General features: G+C 44.0%; 1 protein-coding gene across 1 annotated transcript in view; it reads left to right on the top strand.

Annotated features, from left to right (window-relative positions):
- The window catches only part of SMARCAD1 (SNF2 related chromatin remodeling ATPase with DExD box 1), a 199172-nt gene that overhangs the window by 5492 nt on the left and 175430 nt on the right, over positions 1 to 18250 (top strand). The window contains exon 2 of the mRNA XM_077476560.1: positions 14361 to 14508. Coding sequence (XP_077332686.1) covers positions 14391 to 14508 — 118 coding nt within the window. The 5' untranslated portion in view covers positions 14361 to 14390. The remainder of the gene's footprint in view (positions 1 to 14360; positions 14509 to 18250) is intronic.

Consider the following 18250-nt stretch of genomic DNA (forward strand, 5'->3'; position numbering starts at 1 on the left):
AGGAGGTCAAACCTTAGGAGTTTCAATTTGTATGTAATCAGGCAGGCCCTTGCACTACATGGTTTTGGTAAACCGGAAGGAAAAACTCAGCAGAAACACTGATAGTGTGTATGGGGCTTTAGAAATGTCGGCGAGGCAGGGCTTTTATTTTATTTTTTTCTTGGAGGACTTCAATTTTCCAGTTATATCCTGGGCAGACAAACTGCTCAGTCATCTAATGCTGCATACACACGATCAAACAATCCGGTGTAAAAGTCTGGCGGACTCAATCCCCCCGTGTGTAGGCTCCTGCGGACTTTTTTTACCCAAAAGTCCGGCGGACTTTGAAAGTAGTTTTGCACTCCAATCTTTCCGCCGGACTCGCATTTCGGCAGACAATCCGGCCGTGTGTTTGCCAGTCCGCCGTACTTTTGAAATGAACAGGCTTTTCCCGCCTGGAGAAAAGTCAGCTCATTTTGAGCACGTATCCAGGGCCAGAGAAGGAGGCGTCGCTGGCCCCGTCACCTGGAATGAACTTAAAGGGGAATCCGTATGCCGAAAATATCGGCGTGGGGGTCCCCCCCTAGGTCCACATCAGACCCTTGTCCGAGCACGCTACCCGGCCGGCCAGGAAAGGGGTTGGGGACGAGAGAGCGCCCCCCCCCCTCCTGAGCCATACCAGGCCACGTGCCCTCAACGTGGGGGGTGCCTTGGGGAAGGGGGGGCGGCGCGCGGCCCCCCCAAAGCACCTTGTCCCCATGTTTGATGAGGACAAGGGCCTCTTCCCGACAACCCTGGCCGTTAGTTGTCTGGATCTGCGGGCGGGGGGCTTATCGGAATCCGGGAGCCCCCTCTAATAAGGGGGCCCCCGGATACCGGCCCTCCACCCTATGTGAATGAATATGGGGTACAATGCACACCTACCCATTCACCTATGGGAAAAAAGTAAAAAAAAAAACGCAGCACACAAGGGTTAAAATAGTTTATTGCAAAGCTCCGGGGGTCTTCTCGCTGGACTCCTCCGCTATCTTCTGCTAGCTCTTTTACTAGCGGAGGAGCCCGGCTTTCTTCTTCGCCGCTGCCGCCCTCTTCTTCCGACTTCGGGGATCTTGTCCCCCTCTTCAGTTCTTCTTGCCGGGCCACCACGCCTTCTAGCTCTTTTACAGGCGGTGGTGGCCCGGTCTTCTGTTCTTTTCTTCTCAAAAATTGACAAAAAAATATAATATATGTTGGCAGTGAAATGATAAATTGCTCACACATAGAGATACACCCCAAAATACATTTTGCTGCTTCTCCTGAGTACAGGGATACTTTTTGAGAGCCTAGCTGCGTACAGGACCCCAAAAACCAATCATCGCCTTCAGGCTTTCTTAGGCGTACATTTTTTATTTCGCTGTTCACCACCTATCACAGTTTTGGAGGCTATGAAATGCCAAGATAGCACAAAACTCCCCCAAATGACCCTATTTTGGAAAGTAGACACCCCAAGCTATTTGCTGAGAGGCATGTTGAGGTTTTTTTTTTTTTTTTTGCAAATCTCGCTTTTTGGCAGTTTAAAAAAAAAAAAATAAATTATTTTTCTTTCTTCATTTTCGAAAACAAATGATAGCTGCAAAATACTCGCCATGCCTCTGAGCTATTAGCTTGGGGTGTCTACTTTCCAAAATGGGGTCATTTGGCGGCAGGGGAAAGTTGCTATTCTGACATTTCAGGGCCTCAGAAACTGATAGGGACGAGTGAAAGAAATAATGTACGCCCTTACCCTAAAGGCAGGGATTCATTTTCGGGGTCATGTATGGGGCAGAGAAGCAGCAGAATTTATTATGGGGTGTATTTCCATACTACTATGGCATGTGTGAGCAATATATAATTTAGTGACAACTTTGTGTAAGTAAAAAAAAAATTAAATTTTCCCGACACTTGATGATGATGATGAAATATAATATTCAATTGACTCAACATGCCTCTCGGCAAATAGTTTGGGGTGTCTACTTTCCAAAATGGGGGTCATGGGGGGGGGGGGGTATCTATCTCTCTAAACAATTAATATGTTTGTGTAGCACTGACGCCCGAAAGGAGCTGCTGGTTTTATTGGGCTTACCGTTACCTTCTTGTCTGCTTCTCCGTCTAGGGATTCCCATGGTAGATGGCCCAATCTTCTTTTGAGTTATTTATTTGAAACAGAAACAGTCTTTCAATGAAGGTTAGAGGGTTAGGAGTAAGTTCAGGTACTTTAGACTGCAAAAAATAAAGCAAGTCCTTATAGAAAAATCCAGAGAATAGCAACCGCTTCACAACTGGATTTTACAACCCCCGGATAGACCTCCTCATAGCCATCATATTGTACCAGTATCTCTTAGCCGATCTGGCGATACCGTATGAGTTTTGATCCAGGTTGCGTTCTTCAACTAAGTCTCCAAGCTCCTTCAGAGAAGCCAGCCTTGCACACTGCCTTCTCCGGAAGAGTCCTCCCCTGGAGTTCTTCAGTTGCTGGGCCTCTCCCTTCAGGTGAGAAGGCACCGGACCACCCTTGGATCAATAGGCCCCGAAATCCACTCGGGCCTGTCCCTGCAGTTTGCGTTGCCTCGGACCAGCCAGCCCGAGACTCAAAATGCATGGTTCTGCACCCCGGGTCAGGAGGGCCATGGGGCTGGGTCAGGAGGACCACCAGAACCCAACAGACCGAAAATAATCTCCGTAACCCCGAACCAGGTGATGTCGGTACCTTAAATACCACCTCCCAGAATGCACAGCAGGAAAACACTCCCACTGGGCTGGTTCCGAGAGAACAGTGGCATTCAATACACCCAGCTAAAATGCGTTCTTACTCTTGCCAGCATTGACAGAGATACCTGCGGTCAAGGAGAACCCAGTGCAACCCAGCTGGACTGGTACTGAAACCAGAAATGTAGAGAATGGCCCTGAAACCCAACTGTGGTTTCAGGCAAATTAACTTTAGAAAAAAACATAGCGCCTGCTCGCCACATTTGCTAAAAAAAGTACATTTTTATGTCAAGTACATGGATACCAAACACGACATAATTTATAATTACGCACGCCCTTACAGGTTACCACTTTAGATTCACAGAGGAGGTCTACTGCTAGAATTACTACCCTCGATCTGATGTCTATTCGACTCTAGATCTCTCCTTTCCCCTTAAAGCATCTGACCACCAAGATCGGGGTGATGAGATGCTTTCCCAATTGCGCTGTTCATATCCGGCAAAACCGGAGTCATGAAAAGCTTCCGGTTTCTTAGGCCATAGAGACGATTGGAGCTGTTCTAGTCCCTGCCCAGCTCTATGGTCAGCTGGCAGAACCACTGGCTGCATTCTCGGGTTCCCAGGAGGGCCTGAGAAAACCATGGAAGAAGGTGGGGGGGGGGGGAGAATGTTCCCCTGTTTATTAGCTGCTATGATTGCTTTTATACAAAAGCTAACCACCAGCTGAAAAAAATTATACCAAGATAACCAAAGCTGCAGACATCGTTCTGCTATAACCACTCAAAGTCCAGCAACTTACCAGTAAGTCCTGTTGGGCATATATTGTATTTTTTTTTTTTTTTTTAAACAAAACCGAACGATTCCTCCATTTACATCGATCGACGTGGATGAATAAATCTCTGCCAAGAAAAGTAAATAAAAAATCTGTGCCAAAGCATAATGGCGATCTGCCCCTATGTCCTCCCCTTTTTTTTTACTGGGGTGGTGAAATTGCCTCTTGCAGCGCTGGAGTCAGTGATTTCTGTATCGTAAGAGCAAGCCCTGTTGCTCTCAAAATAAATAAATCCCTGCTGCAGCTGAATGGCGTACCTGCAAAGCAAACGTGATAAAATACAGTAACAATAAAACATTACAGTATAGCATAAAATACAGCAGAATAGAGAACAATAAAACAACACTTATTTTTGGCTTTTTGTATGTGTGTATATGTATGTAATTTTACACTTTTATTGTAACTTTGAACATTCTAGCTTGGGGTCTCTCAAAATGCATTGGCTGCCACGTCTTTCAAGACCCAGTGTGATCGTGTGCCCTAGGACTGTGCTGTGTTGTACCTTATGCTAATACTCCACTAGTGTGTGGTAGCGACGGAAACATCACTGATGCAGAGACCAGGAGGGACAATAATAGCGGGTTTCACGTCTATGTCCCCGTTTTCTACAGACATCTTTGGGGTGCTCTTTGGGTAGGGTGGGTACCAGGGAGGATATCCGGAAAATGCCCCTCGTGCAGCTTTTGGATTGGGAAGTTGTGCCACAGCACTGTCTGGAAACAGAAGGGCTGTGATTATCTCTACCTCTATTTTAGGAAGGATCCAGTTCGTCTAGACGCTTCGTATAGCACATAAGCGTTGAACAGAGCCAATTGGAATAAGTATACAGACGCTTTTTTTTTTTTTTTTTTTAATATATCGACTGGGCTTACAGAGAACGAAGTACGGTGTGATCATCTGGTCATGGAAGTCCATCCCTCCCATTTTAAGGTTGAATTTGTGGATGCAGAGGGGCTTCTCAACACCAGTCCCTGTTGTAATTTGGACTGCTGTGTCCGTGTGAATGGAAGAGGAAGAGTTTTTGTCTTTCCTTCTCACTGCATGCAATTCATTGGACCTCAAGCAGGCTCTCTTTCCCCCCAGTCATATATCTACAAGCCGTTGGAGGAAGCCCTGGTGATTAGATCGCCACTGTGCCACATGTGCCAATTTGTATTTGAAAGAGGTGTCTAAAAAGTGTCACGCTTGTATAAATGGTACCCCTTTCCGAACAAGGGTGACACCAAGTCCCAGACAATCTTGCCGCTGCTACCTGTGTAGTCTGGGGGGCTCCACCCTCCCTATCTTTTCCCTCGCAAAACCAGGATCTATATGTATAGCCTGTTGCCCTGTCGCAGGGCTTATACATCTTGACCCCATATCTGTCACGGTTGCTGGGGAGAATGTGTTTGAAAGCAAGGTGGCCAGAAACAATCAGGGACTCGTAGAAGTTAAGGGAAGTAAAATTTGCTGTTTCCATCTGAATTCTGGGTTGACCAGTGAATGGGGGAAGTACAGGCTTTGCAAGAACATCAGGAAGTGCTCTAAGGGCCTGTGTTCAAATTCATGTCACCAATCCATACCGCAGTGCTGGTTTGTCTATGACCAGGGCGTACTGGGCCATTGGTGCTTTCCAGTTCGCAATAAGATTGATTGGCACTACTACTGGCTCTCTGCTGCATATGAGAAACATGTAGTTCTGGCACCTCAGCAACAGAAGAACAGGCTCGGGTATGCCTGACCTTAGCAGGGACCGCAGCTCCGTCAGAGCTATCTGTCAGGGTGCCGCTACTCTTTACAGGTTCGTATAGTGGGCCTGAATCAGATTGTGATTCTGACAGTGAGGCTTTCCCTGCGCTCTCATCTGTCTTGCTCAGTATCCTGTAGGTCTCTTCACTAGTGTACCTTTTTTAGTTTGAAATTTTGGCACTAAATTTACAGGTACAGCTAGTGTGACTCACAAGTAAAAAGCACTTGGTTGTCAGACTGCTTGAATCACTACAAAAAAATAAACAATAACTGTTGGTGCAATGGTGCTAGCAGGGAATCGGGCGTGACTTTGCTAATGCTGCAGTTGTGTTCCGTGTTTTGTAAAGTGTCATTGATATATTGATCCTGCAGTTTGGGTGGGCTGGGCGGAGGGGCTAAATGCAGATGCTGGCACATGTCTGGGCTGCTTCTCTAATGCGTTTTTGGGAACACTATACTACTGGGGACGCTAGTATAGATCTGATCAGATATTGATCCGTTCAGACACAATACTAGTAAGGGAGGTGTATGGTGTGGGTGTTATTACTGGCAATCAAATGATTAAAATCTGACGCTGCCTGGGATTGACGCTAACACCTAACTGATATCACCATACAATGATCAGAAAGGAGTTCTGTACACTATACTAATGACACAGTGAAAGGGGTTAACTGGGAGGCGATCAAGGGGTTAAACCTCTTTTGGGAAATATATGGCGGGTACCCTGACGCTATAAGAGCCTAACGCTGCCGCTAACTAGCATCACCCGCGGCACTAAATACAGTGATCAGTAAATAGATCCGTACGTTATAGTAGTGACGCACTGACTGGGTGAAAGGGTTAACTGGAGGGACGATCAAGGGGTTAAACCTTTATTGAGAAATATATGGGGGGTACCCTCAGCCTACCTGGATCTACCATAACTGCCCCAACGCTGTATAGTGTCACAGGTGACACCAATTCAGTGATCAGTGAAAAATCTGAGAACTGCACTTGGTGACATTGTGACAGTCAATGAAAGGGTTGACTGGGAGGTGATCAGGGGGTGAAAAGTGTGCCTACTTGTCCTGATGTCAGTGTAGTGGTTGGTCTACTCACAGTAGATGTCTTCTCACTTACTGAAACTGAAGAGGGCTCCACTAGGGGAGATGACATCACTTCCTCTGCCTGTGTTAACATTACACAGGCAGAGGAGGCTTTTCATTCACCAGAACCGATCAGCAGGTCCAGGCCAATGATTTCTGTAGACTGATGGGTTCTGAAACAATACCAGGGGCACGAGCAATGTAGGGGTACGGTGGTTTGCGCAGCCTTGCCGCAGTATATCTGCGGAAGGTGGTCGGAAAGTGGATTATGTGTACCGTTTTCGTACAAAAAAAAAATCGGACTGTGCATGACCAGAAACAATAAACGGCAAAAAAACTTTTGTTGTATGAGAATTTTCATACGAGTTTTCGTTTATCGGTTCCGATTTCCTGTGAAAAATTGGACGAACGATTGCCTGGATTTTTTATAGTGTGTACTCCACATAATGGTAATCCATCCCCCCTGTCCCTGGCCCGGGACTCCACAGACCTCTCCCAATACAAAAACTCCACCGCCACTCTCACACCTGGCAATCTGTCAGCTGTTGCTGTCCCTGGCGAAGTGCATTTGGTATCACTCCTCATGTGACGAGAGCCAGCGCTATACTACTTCTACCGCCGGCTCCATTTTTACCGCTGATGCTCTGGGATGACTGGTCGCAATCTGGACTTGCGACCCGCTATCCCAGAGCAGGAGGTGACAGGCCACATTAGAGGGTGTCAGCGGTTGCACACCCCTTTGTTAGTGCTTCATGTACTTTTCGGGATTGGGCATGTCTTGCTCAGATTTGCAGGGCTGCCACCTTATTCTCCAAAAAGAATGCATACACATTAACATGTAATGGCGCTGTAATCTATTTTTAATGAAATACTTATTGTGTTTTTTCTACTTCCTTTGGTACGGTCTTCCATGAGCTTTCAAACCTATTTTTCCCACTCCCTTATGTTTGCTTGGACCGAGCAGTGCACGTTCGTTGTGGTCATGGTCATTGCTCTATGCACACTACCATAGTTCATGTTGGACTTGAGCAGGAAAGGATGGCTTCATGCAGTAGGATCATGCAGAACGAATGCAGTCACCCTCTAGCAGCAAAAAAAATAAAAAAAAAATAAAAAAGGAATTTCAACCTAGTGCATTTCAACAGAAAAAGCTCTCCTGCGAATAGATCAGTTAGCGTATTGAGACAAATTGTTTACCACTGACAGAGGTGCTTACAATTATCAGCGTTCATGTAAAACCTTTATCCCAAAAGAAAAAAAAAACACTGTTGCTGTAACTGTAGTGTATCTAAATGTGCTAGTACATCTAACACTCCCCTCCCCACAATCTTGACAATGCTGCAGTCCAAAGGTGTCCCTGTGCAGTGAAAGTCCATGTCATCTGCGTGCCACGTGCATGATCAGTGTTGTCATTGTAGTTTAACCACTTGCTGACTGCCTACGGTACATTTACTGCAGGGGTGCGCTACAAGCAGGCATGGTGATGTACATGTACGTCATCCAGCCTGGGGCGAGCAGTGCAACGCTCCTGTGTTAGCTGTGTCCATGGAACACATTGGATTGTGGCTTCCGGTACCCAGGAGCTTTGAGCGACACGGGGATCATGGGATCACTATGTGAGAAAGGCTCTATTTGCATGAGAAATATATAGACGTTTAATTTGGGTACAGTGTTGCATAACCATGCAATTGGCAGTTAAAGTAGCACAGTACTAAATAGCAAAAAAAATGCCCTGGTCGTGAAGGGGGTAAAACTTTCCAGAGCTCACATTTTTCTAGGTCTAGTCATCTTCCAGGACTGCTTACTGAGAGATAGACTCCTCCCACCTAGCACAGGAAACACATGATCCACATTATAAAAGTACAGCACATGCAATAGACCCTCAGTATTTGTTTCTTCTGGCCAGACAGGAGCTCCAAACAATGTTTTATTTTTTTTGTCTGGCCTTCATGCTAGGTGGCAGGGGCCTCCCGGTGTCCATATCCAGTGTAACGGGCAGTACTCCTGGAGTCAGCTTGGGCCACCCATAGACCTGGAAAAGCGGTCAGGGGTGAAGGTAAGAGGCCCCCCCCCCGCTTTGTGGTTGTAGCCTCAGTGGGGTCCATCCGGAAGCACAGCAGAGTGTTCTCCTAGTGGAGGCGCTGCCCACCTTGTAGTTCCAGGTGCTCTTTTCCACTGCTCATTTTTCAGAGATCCCCGTGTTTCAAGGCTTCTCTATCCTCAGTGTGTGAACCACACCGGGGGTGCGGAATGATATCACTTCCGGCGATTGCGGCAGGAAGTGATGCCGCCACTGGGAGTCTGGCGGCCATCTTGGTACACCCAGACTTCGGGAAATGAAGTCCTAGCAAGGGTAATTAAGAGAACAGGCATGCTGTGCTGGAGAGCACAGAGCTGCCAGATCCACAGCGCTGCCCCGGATTCTCCATACCTCCTTAAATAGGGGCATGGATAAGAATATATGGCCCTGAAGGCCTCCAGGAGCATCATGGAGATGCCAGGATCTGGAGTCTGGAGGCGCCTTGGGTTGAATCGGGCCCTAAGGTAAGAAAATAGGGGGAAGACTGCTGCTTTCATTTTCTTATCCTCCTATGGTGGGGGCACTTTTTTCCAGAGCCTATTTTGTTTATGCTTATGGTGGACAGGTGTTGCACATACTAGCATAGGCTCTGGTGGTGGGTACTTTAAAGATTATTAGATTTGAATTTTTTCCCACTGGGTGATTTGATAATTGCTATTTACTTCGGTGGAAGTAATGTGCTGGTGTTTGTCATCTGATTCATTGCAGGACAAAGCCCATGAGCCCAAAGATAGCAAAACAGACACCCAGTAAAAGGTGCCTAATGTGCACCAAGAAAATGCCATATGGTTTGAAGAAAATTGCATGTCAGGACTATAGATAAACTCATCAAGGGAGAGACAGCACCTGTCCTCAAGGGTTTTTTGGATTCAATGAAGGCGATAAAAGACTTTACAATACTTTTAAACCCAGAGAGCAGGAAGCTCTTGCTGTACCTATCCCCTATACTTCTGGTATTGGTGTTAGGCCAATAGTCCTGGCCCAGGCATGGGAAGCCCACTGGTAAGGGAGTACTGGAGGAAAGCTCAGAGTCGCCCTCAGATTCTGAGGAAGGGGAGCTTAATGAGCAAAAACCCAGCAAGGTCCAAAGATTTTTTTTCCTTCAGAGGAAACAGGCGTTGTTAAAGGCTATATACGACGCCATGGAGCTGGAAGAACCAGAAAATCAGGAGTTGTCTGTATATGACTTTTGGAGAAAGCTTTTATAAGAGCTGAAATACTTAAAATGACTTTTATCACCACATCCCGTTGTCCATCCAATAAATACCAAGTTTTTATGGGACTTTTAAAGCGCAACTACACCAAATTCTATAAAAATATATACATTTTAATACAAATTACAAAATAAATAATTAAAATTTTAATACAACAATATAGCACAGAATCAATATATACAATTGCAATGCGGATATATCTCAACATGTTTCGCCGTACATCATAAGGCTTCTTCTTTAGGAGAACTTTTTAATCTCGCATAAACAAATAGTCACTGAAATAACAAGACAATCAAAAGATTGATAGTCACTGAAATAACAAGAGATAATTTGTTTATGCAAGATTAAAAAGTCCTCCTGAAGAAGCATTATGATGTATAGCGAAACATGTTGAGCTATATCCACATTGCAATTGTATATATTGATTCTGTGCTATATTGTTGTATTAAATTTAAATGATGTATTTTGTAATTTGTATTTAAAATGTATATTTTTATAGAATTTGGTGTAGTTGTGCTTTAAAAGTCCCATAAAAACTTGGTATTTATTGTATATGACCTTTTGTATTTGCAGGCCTTCAGCCTAAGCAGACCAGAATTCCGGTGCATACATCCCTAAAAGACACAACTTCAGGAATGGAAGAATCCGAAGAGGGTCGTCTTCCCTAAGATTCTGAAGAGAAAGTTTCCCTTCAAGGACAAGGATGCAAAGTTGTGGGAAAAGTGTCCCAGACGAGACTCTTCCCTATTCAAAGTTTCAGAGCTCTCCTTTGAGCACACAGGCACCCTAAATGAGCCAATGGATAGAAAGGCGGAAGGGTATTTAACCCCTTCCTGACTTGCCGCCGCTGTTATACTATTATTATAATATTGTAATAATAAAAATGCCATAAATCTTTTCCCTATTTTGTAGGTGCTAAAGTTTTTGAGCAAACCAATCAATTTATGCTTTATTGCAATATTTTTTTTTTCACCAAAAATATGTAGAATACATACTGACCTAAACTAAAGAAAAAAATTGCTTACATTTTTTTTTAAAAGAAATAAGGATATTTATTATAGCAAAAAGTACAAAATATATATTTTTTTTCCCTTGTGCTTTTTGCACACACAAAAAAAAAAAAAAAAAAAAAAAAAAAAAAATATATATATATATATATATATATATATATATATATATATATATATATATATACTGCACTACACGCGTGGCTCGTATGCTTGATTTGTGGCTAAAACGGCTCCTCCACACTCTTCTAGAGTCGGACACTCCCAGGGAAGAGATTTCGGATGCTTTGCCAACTTGTAAGTAAGGCGGTAGCCTCTATAGCAGATGCATCCACGGAGTCTGTAAAGTTCTTGGCCAGGACTACAGCATTGATTATTGAAGCCAGAAGGGCTATCTAGCTGAAGTCCTGGGGAGGTGACAGAGTCAAAAACCAAGCTCTGTTCCCTCCCCTTTTCTGGAGGTTTGTTCTTTGGTAAAGAACTAGAATCCATTCTAAAGAGGTCGATTTTAAAAAGAAGGGGTTTCCTTTTCCCAAAAAACAACAAAAAAAATTTATTCTCGTCCCTACCAGAGGTCAGGAGAAAGGAACCATTAGGGGGACAGACAGCAGCGTATGAGGGTTTTGCAGCTAAGCAAGACCAGAAAAGAGGGTGACAGTACAGGAAAGGAAGGGACAGAGGTGGCTTCCTTTCCAAACCCTCCCAGCCTAAAGGCCCTTCCCAGTGACTCAGCCAGCCACGTAGGGGGAAGGATGGGGTCATTCCTCCCACAGTGGCAGGCCATTTCCAGCAACAGCTTTATCCTGGATCTGATCAAGTCGGGGTACAGGATAGAGCTAATGGGCTGCCCTCCCTTAAAAATTTCACCCAACAATTCTCCCTAAAGACATGGAGAAATCGACAACTATGTCTTCCCTCCTAGGTATGCTGGAGGAGAAGGTGATGAGCTCCCCCCAACTCTAAGAAATTCTCACTTTTTTTTTTTATTTGCTAAAAAAGCCATCGGGAAAGTTCTGACTTATGTTGAACTTAAAGCAAGTGAACAAAATGGAGCAAATATACACCACTAGAGATTTGTTAACCCCTTGAGTCTTACATGGTCTCATTAGACTTAAGAAATGCCTATCGTCATGTCCCCATTCGAAAAGAGTCCGAGCAATATCTCAAATTTGCAGTGAATGGGTTCAAGACCCTCTCTTTTCAGTTCAATGCTCTGCCCTTCGGATAGGCGTCAGCACCACACATCTTCACCAAGAAGAAGCTCTGTGGACCTTGCGATCAGAAGGGATTCACATAATTCCCTACCTAGACGACTTGCTGATCTTTATAGACTCAGCAGATGAAGTGAAATGGAACCTAAGCAGAACTATCAGACACCTTCAACAGCTGGGGAGGCAGATAAATCAGGAGAAGTCAGTTAGTACCTTCTCAAAGTACAGTATTCCTAGGATACTTAATAGACTCGACTACATTCAACATTTTTCTGGTGAAAGAAAGTGGCAATAATTGCAGAGGTGAGCAGCCTCTGCGCATGTACAGAGACCACAATTCAAGGTATAATGAGGGTCCTTGGTTTGATGACAGCAGCCATACAGGAGTACAGTGGGCCCAGTTCAATACTCGAGCACTTCAGGCGTTCATGCTTTAGAATCCCGCAGGAAGTAAAACTTTCAATCAAGTGGTGGTTGATCCCCTGCAGGTCGACTTTGGTCCCAACACAACCCTCTGATGGTTACCACGGACGTCAGCGGTCATGGGTGGGGAGCCATCTCAGGCGCACAGATTGCCCAAAGGGGTCTGGAGTCGGCAGGAAGTCACCCTTTCCTCCAATGCAAGGGAGCTGAGAGCAGTTCTAAAGGCTCTAGTAGCCTTTGGTCTGACTCTGAGGGGAAGACATGTATCGGTCCTTTCGGATACTATTACCACTGTAAGCTACATTAACAAGCAGGGAGGTACGAGAGTGGCAGGCCTTATAAGGATAGCAGAAGAAATCCTTCAATGGGCGGAGGCAAATCTTCTATCTCTGTCTTCAGTTCACAAAAAAGGAGAATTAATAAACACTCTGGCGGGTGTCCTAAGCAGGGAGCTTCTGTCTCGGACAGAATTGTGCTTGAATTGAACAGTGTTCGAACAGAGTGCAGACGTGGGGGAGTCCCACAGATAGACCTTTTGGCTATAAGGCAGAACAGGCAGGTTGTGCGATTGTGTGCGTGTGTGTGTTTTTTTTTTTTTCCCTCCAGAAAGACCATCTCAGTCTGGGCCTAGATGCCCTATCCCAATCCTGAAAGCAAGCCTGGTGTATGTGTTTCCACCTTTTGCCCTCATTACAAAGATCATCCGAAAGATAAGCGAGTTTATCCTGATCGCACCATTCTGGCCAAGGAGGTCTTGGTTCTCAGGAGTACTAAGACTCAGCATCACAGAGCCTTGGAGACTGGCAGGACAGACCTCATATCAGGGAGAAGTGAATCGTCCAGAAGTGAGCTCTCTTTCTCTGATGGCCTGGCTACTAAGAGGGAGCTGTTCAAGAGGAGAGGGTTATCGGTAAAATGATCAATACCATCCTTGGCAGCCGGAAGCCGTCCACTAATGCAATTTACAATAACTTCTGGAAGAAATTTGGGGCCTGGCACATGCTCAACAACAGAGTATCATGATCCCAGCAGTCCTAGTTTTCCTACAAGCTGGAGCAGAACTAAATCTTGCGGTCAGTACCCTCAAGGTGCCGGTATCAGCTCTGTCTAGCTTTTTAAATCAAAGGCTGGCAGTAGAGCCCTTGGTCAAGAGATTTCTTACATCCAATAGCGGGTCCCCAAGTCAAGGAGGTTAGTGAGATAAAGGCGCTCTCAGTGGCTAAGCCCTCCTGCATCATTTTGCAAGACAAAATTATCCTCTCTGGACTCGTCATTTCTCCCCAAAGGACTGTCTAACTTCCATAGATTGGAAGAGATTGGCTGGATTTAATAAAATAGATGTCAGGAGATGCTTGATCGCTTACATAGAGTGCACCAAGGAATGCCAATTTTCCACCAAAGGGCATCTAAAATTACCATTGCAAGGTGGATGAAGTCGGCCATTGCAAAGGCACACAAAGCAGCATCCTTTACACCACCGTTGGGAATAAATGCTCATTCCACGTGCGATTTCCACTTCTTGGGACTGAAAGGGCAGGAGCGTCTTCCCTCCAGATTTGCAAGGCCACAACCTGGTTCAGATTCCAGACTTTTGTAACGCATTACAGACTGGACCTGCTTGCCAGCCAAAACCAGCCTTTCAACAGGAAAGTGCTGCAGGCTGTGGTCCCGCCCTGATCCTATTTTGTCCTCTCTTTAAGCCGTCCTGAAAGATGACTTGGAAAAACAGTGTTACTACCTGTTAACTACTTTTTTCAGGAATCTTCCAGGATGGCGTCAGTTCCTTCCCTTCTTTGTTGGTTGATTAGCAATGTAAAACCTAAAATAAAGCTATGCTAATAAGAGGGTTTAATGATTGCTTATTCTGAAGCCTTTGGTTATTTGTTAATGCTGAGGGGCTATTGCATGAATGTAATTTTATAATGCTTGTCCTAGATGAGAGGAGCCTATCTCTCTGTAAGCCATCCTGGAAGATTCATGGAAAAAGTAGTTAATGGATGGTAATACTTTTTTTTTTTTTTTCCTTTTTTTTGTATTTTTGAAGATTGATTTGTTTTTGTTTCATTTTCTGTTTCCAGATTCTTTTGTGGTGAACAAGGTAGAAAGATATGAGCTTGTTTAATCTTGATCGCTTCCGCTTTGATAAGAAGGGGGACCCAGCTTCCACTGACAAGGAAGGAACAAGTAGACCTGGAACTCCAAAAAATGAACTTGATGAAAAACCTAGTAAGCAGTCTACATTTTTTTTTTTTCTTTGGTTGTTCAGTGTGATGCACTTTCATAGTATTTTCTTAAGAGTTCTATGGTCACAGTTTGCTCTTTCATTTTATAACCTCAACATTGTAAAAACAATCCAAACAGTGGCTATATTTGACAATATAACTTACTTGGAAAAAACTCCTTTTCATGTTGAGTGCGGCCATCTCTTTTCACAACTTCCTGGATTCACTGCATGCTTTGCAGTTTCTCCTCTTTGTTTTTTTTTTTTCATTCTAAGGACTACATATCCCATGGTACCTTGCTGCCTGCAAGCACTGATTCTTTTACGGACTCTACCTCCTGAAATGCCCCTTCTTTACCACTTCTTTAGTTTTGAAGGCAGCCAATATGAATTTTGTAAAAACAAAATAGATGCACCACACCTAATTCCTACCAAAACGTGTATCACCACTGTGCTAGACGCACTTTCAACCTATAAACTCAGCTGCTACTTACACAAAAATGATGTTAAACTGGTCAGATAATCTTTCCCTAAAACAGAAAAAAATGTGACACGTAGCGCTAAATGTGTAAATAACTTACACCATAGCACAGAAGTCACGGTGAAGATTGCACAGGAAGCACTAAAGTCACCTTTTTCAAAAAAAATTCTGGATCTACACTAATGAACATTTATTTGGGACTTATTTTATATATATATATATATATTTTTTTTTTTTTTTTTCTTGCCATTTATCATATATTTAAAAAAAAAAATTTCTTTTTCTACCTCATTATTTTTTACTTATATTTTTTATTTTTATTTTTATTATTTTTAATATTTATTTTTTTTTTTTATTTATTTTTTTCTACATGTTTTTTGTATTTTTCACTTATTTTTAAGTCTTTTTTGTTTTATAGTTATTTCTTTGGGTTTTCATCACTAGGGGTTGTGCTATATTAGGTCTTATATTACTCCCTGTGTGTATAGACATACACATTTTTTATTTGGTATTCTTATGTTTCTTGATATCTGAGTGTCTGCACACATTTTTTTCACATTTATTTATTGGTTATACATATATTTTTTGTCACTAAACACATATATAGTGTACTTATGTGATTTTAGGTTGATAAGTTTTTTCATTGATACATTACATATATACCTTTATCATTAAATACTGGTATAGTGCACTTATGGGATTTTAGGTATTAGGTTTACTATTGAATGACACATTTTATATATATATATATATATATATATATATATATATATATATATATATATATATATATATTTGCATATATGCGACTTGAGTTATAATCGCAGTGGGTCATACACTGAATTTTTTACACGTGGGATCTTTTGATTTTTTGATAAAATTTTGGAGTTTTTTGGGATTGAGGCTGCCGCTTTATACTCAGTGGGGAGTTTTTTGGCCTATTTCAGCATTGATATGTTTCTGTGATTTATCACAGTTAGCATTATCAGTTTTTTATATCAGAATCTCCGTTGAATTGGAGACACATCATATATATATATTGTTTGATTAGTAGTCCCTGTTATTAGAATTTTAGTTTTTGAAATTAGTACCTTTGCTGGTCTGGAGACTTATTATATATATTGTTCGATGTAACATTTTCTGGGTGCAGCTGTGGTTTTTGCATTTATTCCTGGGTTCATTAATATAGGGTACAGGGAGGCGATTGGGTTCGTTGGTTGAAAACCCTGGCGTTCACCTACATCTATCCTTTATGAGTCCAGATGGAGTAAGAACCTGTTTTTAGGTAGCGCCAATTGACCCCGGTTGCTATATATTTTATTATTTTCATTTAACTTACACCATATACCTAATTAAATCAAGCACAAAAACATATGACAATAAAGTCAATATATACACTCGCATGTACATGTGAATCTGAATATAAAGTGCTAAATGTGCAATCAATATACTGTAAAATTAAACTTTCCAGTCCATTTAACATCAAATAAGAAAAAAATATATTTTAATGATAAAAAATTTTTATCCAGTGAAAAATGGTGTAAAAACCAAGTCCAGCACAGATAATCCACGTGAAAGTAATGATCAGTGTCCAAACAAATTAATTGCTCCTTCACCACACCTTCTGTGACCGTGAATCCCCCGTTGTGAGTACCCTCACCAGCTAATAAGCCTCACACTCGCATGCTTGGCTATTAGAGCCTCTAGATAAGGCGATAATTGTGGAATCATCAAAATTGCGAAGTCCATACACATTGGTCCCTCCTTGGTAATATACGTGTGTATATGCCTTGCAAAAAAATAAAGGAAGCCTCCAATAGCGTAATACAGTTTCAGCACTCTCTTTAATAAAAAATGAAACCAATTTCAGTGCACTCACATGAACAATATAAAAGAAAAGCCAAATCATAAATCATTACACATCACGCTTGAACTTCTTAAATGCATATGTCAGGGGTTGACAAATTTGCTTTGAATTTAGGAGCCAGTTAAAAAAGTTAGGAGCCAGTTTTTTTTTTTTTTCAGCTCCCGGGGTAAGGCCACTCATTTTCACCCCCTATCCCTAACTCACAATGGAGCACCCAGTCAATAACTCCATTGAAACGCTGTTACATCAGGGGTATGGGCTGACCAGAAAGAGTAAGGCTGGCAACAGATGGAACTGGCTGGCACTGGCAGGTGGCACTGGTTGCCACTGGAAGGCACGTGGAACTGCCAGATGGCACCGGCAGGTGACACTGGTTTGGCACCGGCAGGTGACACTGGTTTGGCACCGGCAGGTGACACTGGTTTGGCACCGGCAGGTGACACTGGTTTGGAAGTGGCAGGTGACACTGGTTTGGAAGTGGCAGGTGGCACTGGTTTGGAAGTGGCAGGTGGCACTGGTTTGGAAGTGGCACTAGTTGTCACTGGCAGATGGCACTGATTGGCGGTGGCACTGGTTGGTGTTGGCAGGTGGCACTGGTTGGCAGTGACACTAGTTGGCACTGGCGATGGCACTGGTTGGTGGTGGCACTGATTGGCGGTGACAGGTGGCACTGATTGGCTGTGGCAGATGGCACTGGCAGGTGGCACTGATTGACGGTGACACTCGGCACTGGCAAGTGGCACTGACTCACGGTGGCACTGGCAGGTGGCACTGATTGGCACTAGCACTGGGTGGTGGCAGGTGGCACTGGGTGGTGGTTGCAGGTGGTATTGATTGGCGATGGCACTGGTTGGCACTAGCAGGTGGCACTGATTTGTGGTGGCTGGTGGCACTGATTGGCGGTGGCACTGATTGGCGGTGGCAGATGGCACTGGTTGCCGCTGGCAGGTGGCACTGGTGGTGGCACTGGCAGGTGCCACTGGTTGGCACTGGCAGGTGGCACTGATTGGCAGAGGCACTGATTGGCGGTGGCACTGGCAGGTGGCACTGGCAGGTGGCACTGACTGACGGTGGCACTGGCAGGTGGCACTGATTGGCGGTGGCACTGGTTGGTGGCAGGTGGCACTGGTTGGTGGTGGCAGGTGGTATTGATTTGCGGTGGCACTGACTGGCAGGTGGCACTGGTTGGCGCTGGCACTGATTGGCGGTGGCACTGGTTGGCACTGGCAGGTGGCACTGACAGGTGGCACTGACACTGGCAGGTGGCACTGACACTGGCAGGTGGCACTGATTGGCACTGGCAGGTTTCACACGGAGCACTCTGTTACTGAAATGTAACAGAGGAGCTGTCCGAATTGAGCTTAATGTCGGGAATGCGTGGGACCCTGCCGGGTTGTGA

Source organism: Lithobates pipiens, unplaced genomic scaffold (genome assembly GCF_037356315.1).
Source record: "Lithobates pipiens isolate NorthernLeopardFrog02 unplaced genomic scaffold, aLitPip1_a1.2 Scaffold_13, whole genome shotgun sequence".
Lineage (NCBI taxonomy): Eukaryota > Metazoa > Chordata > Amphibia > Anura > Ranidae > Lithobates > Lithobates pipiens.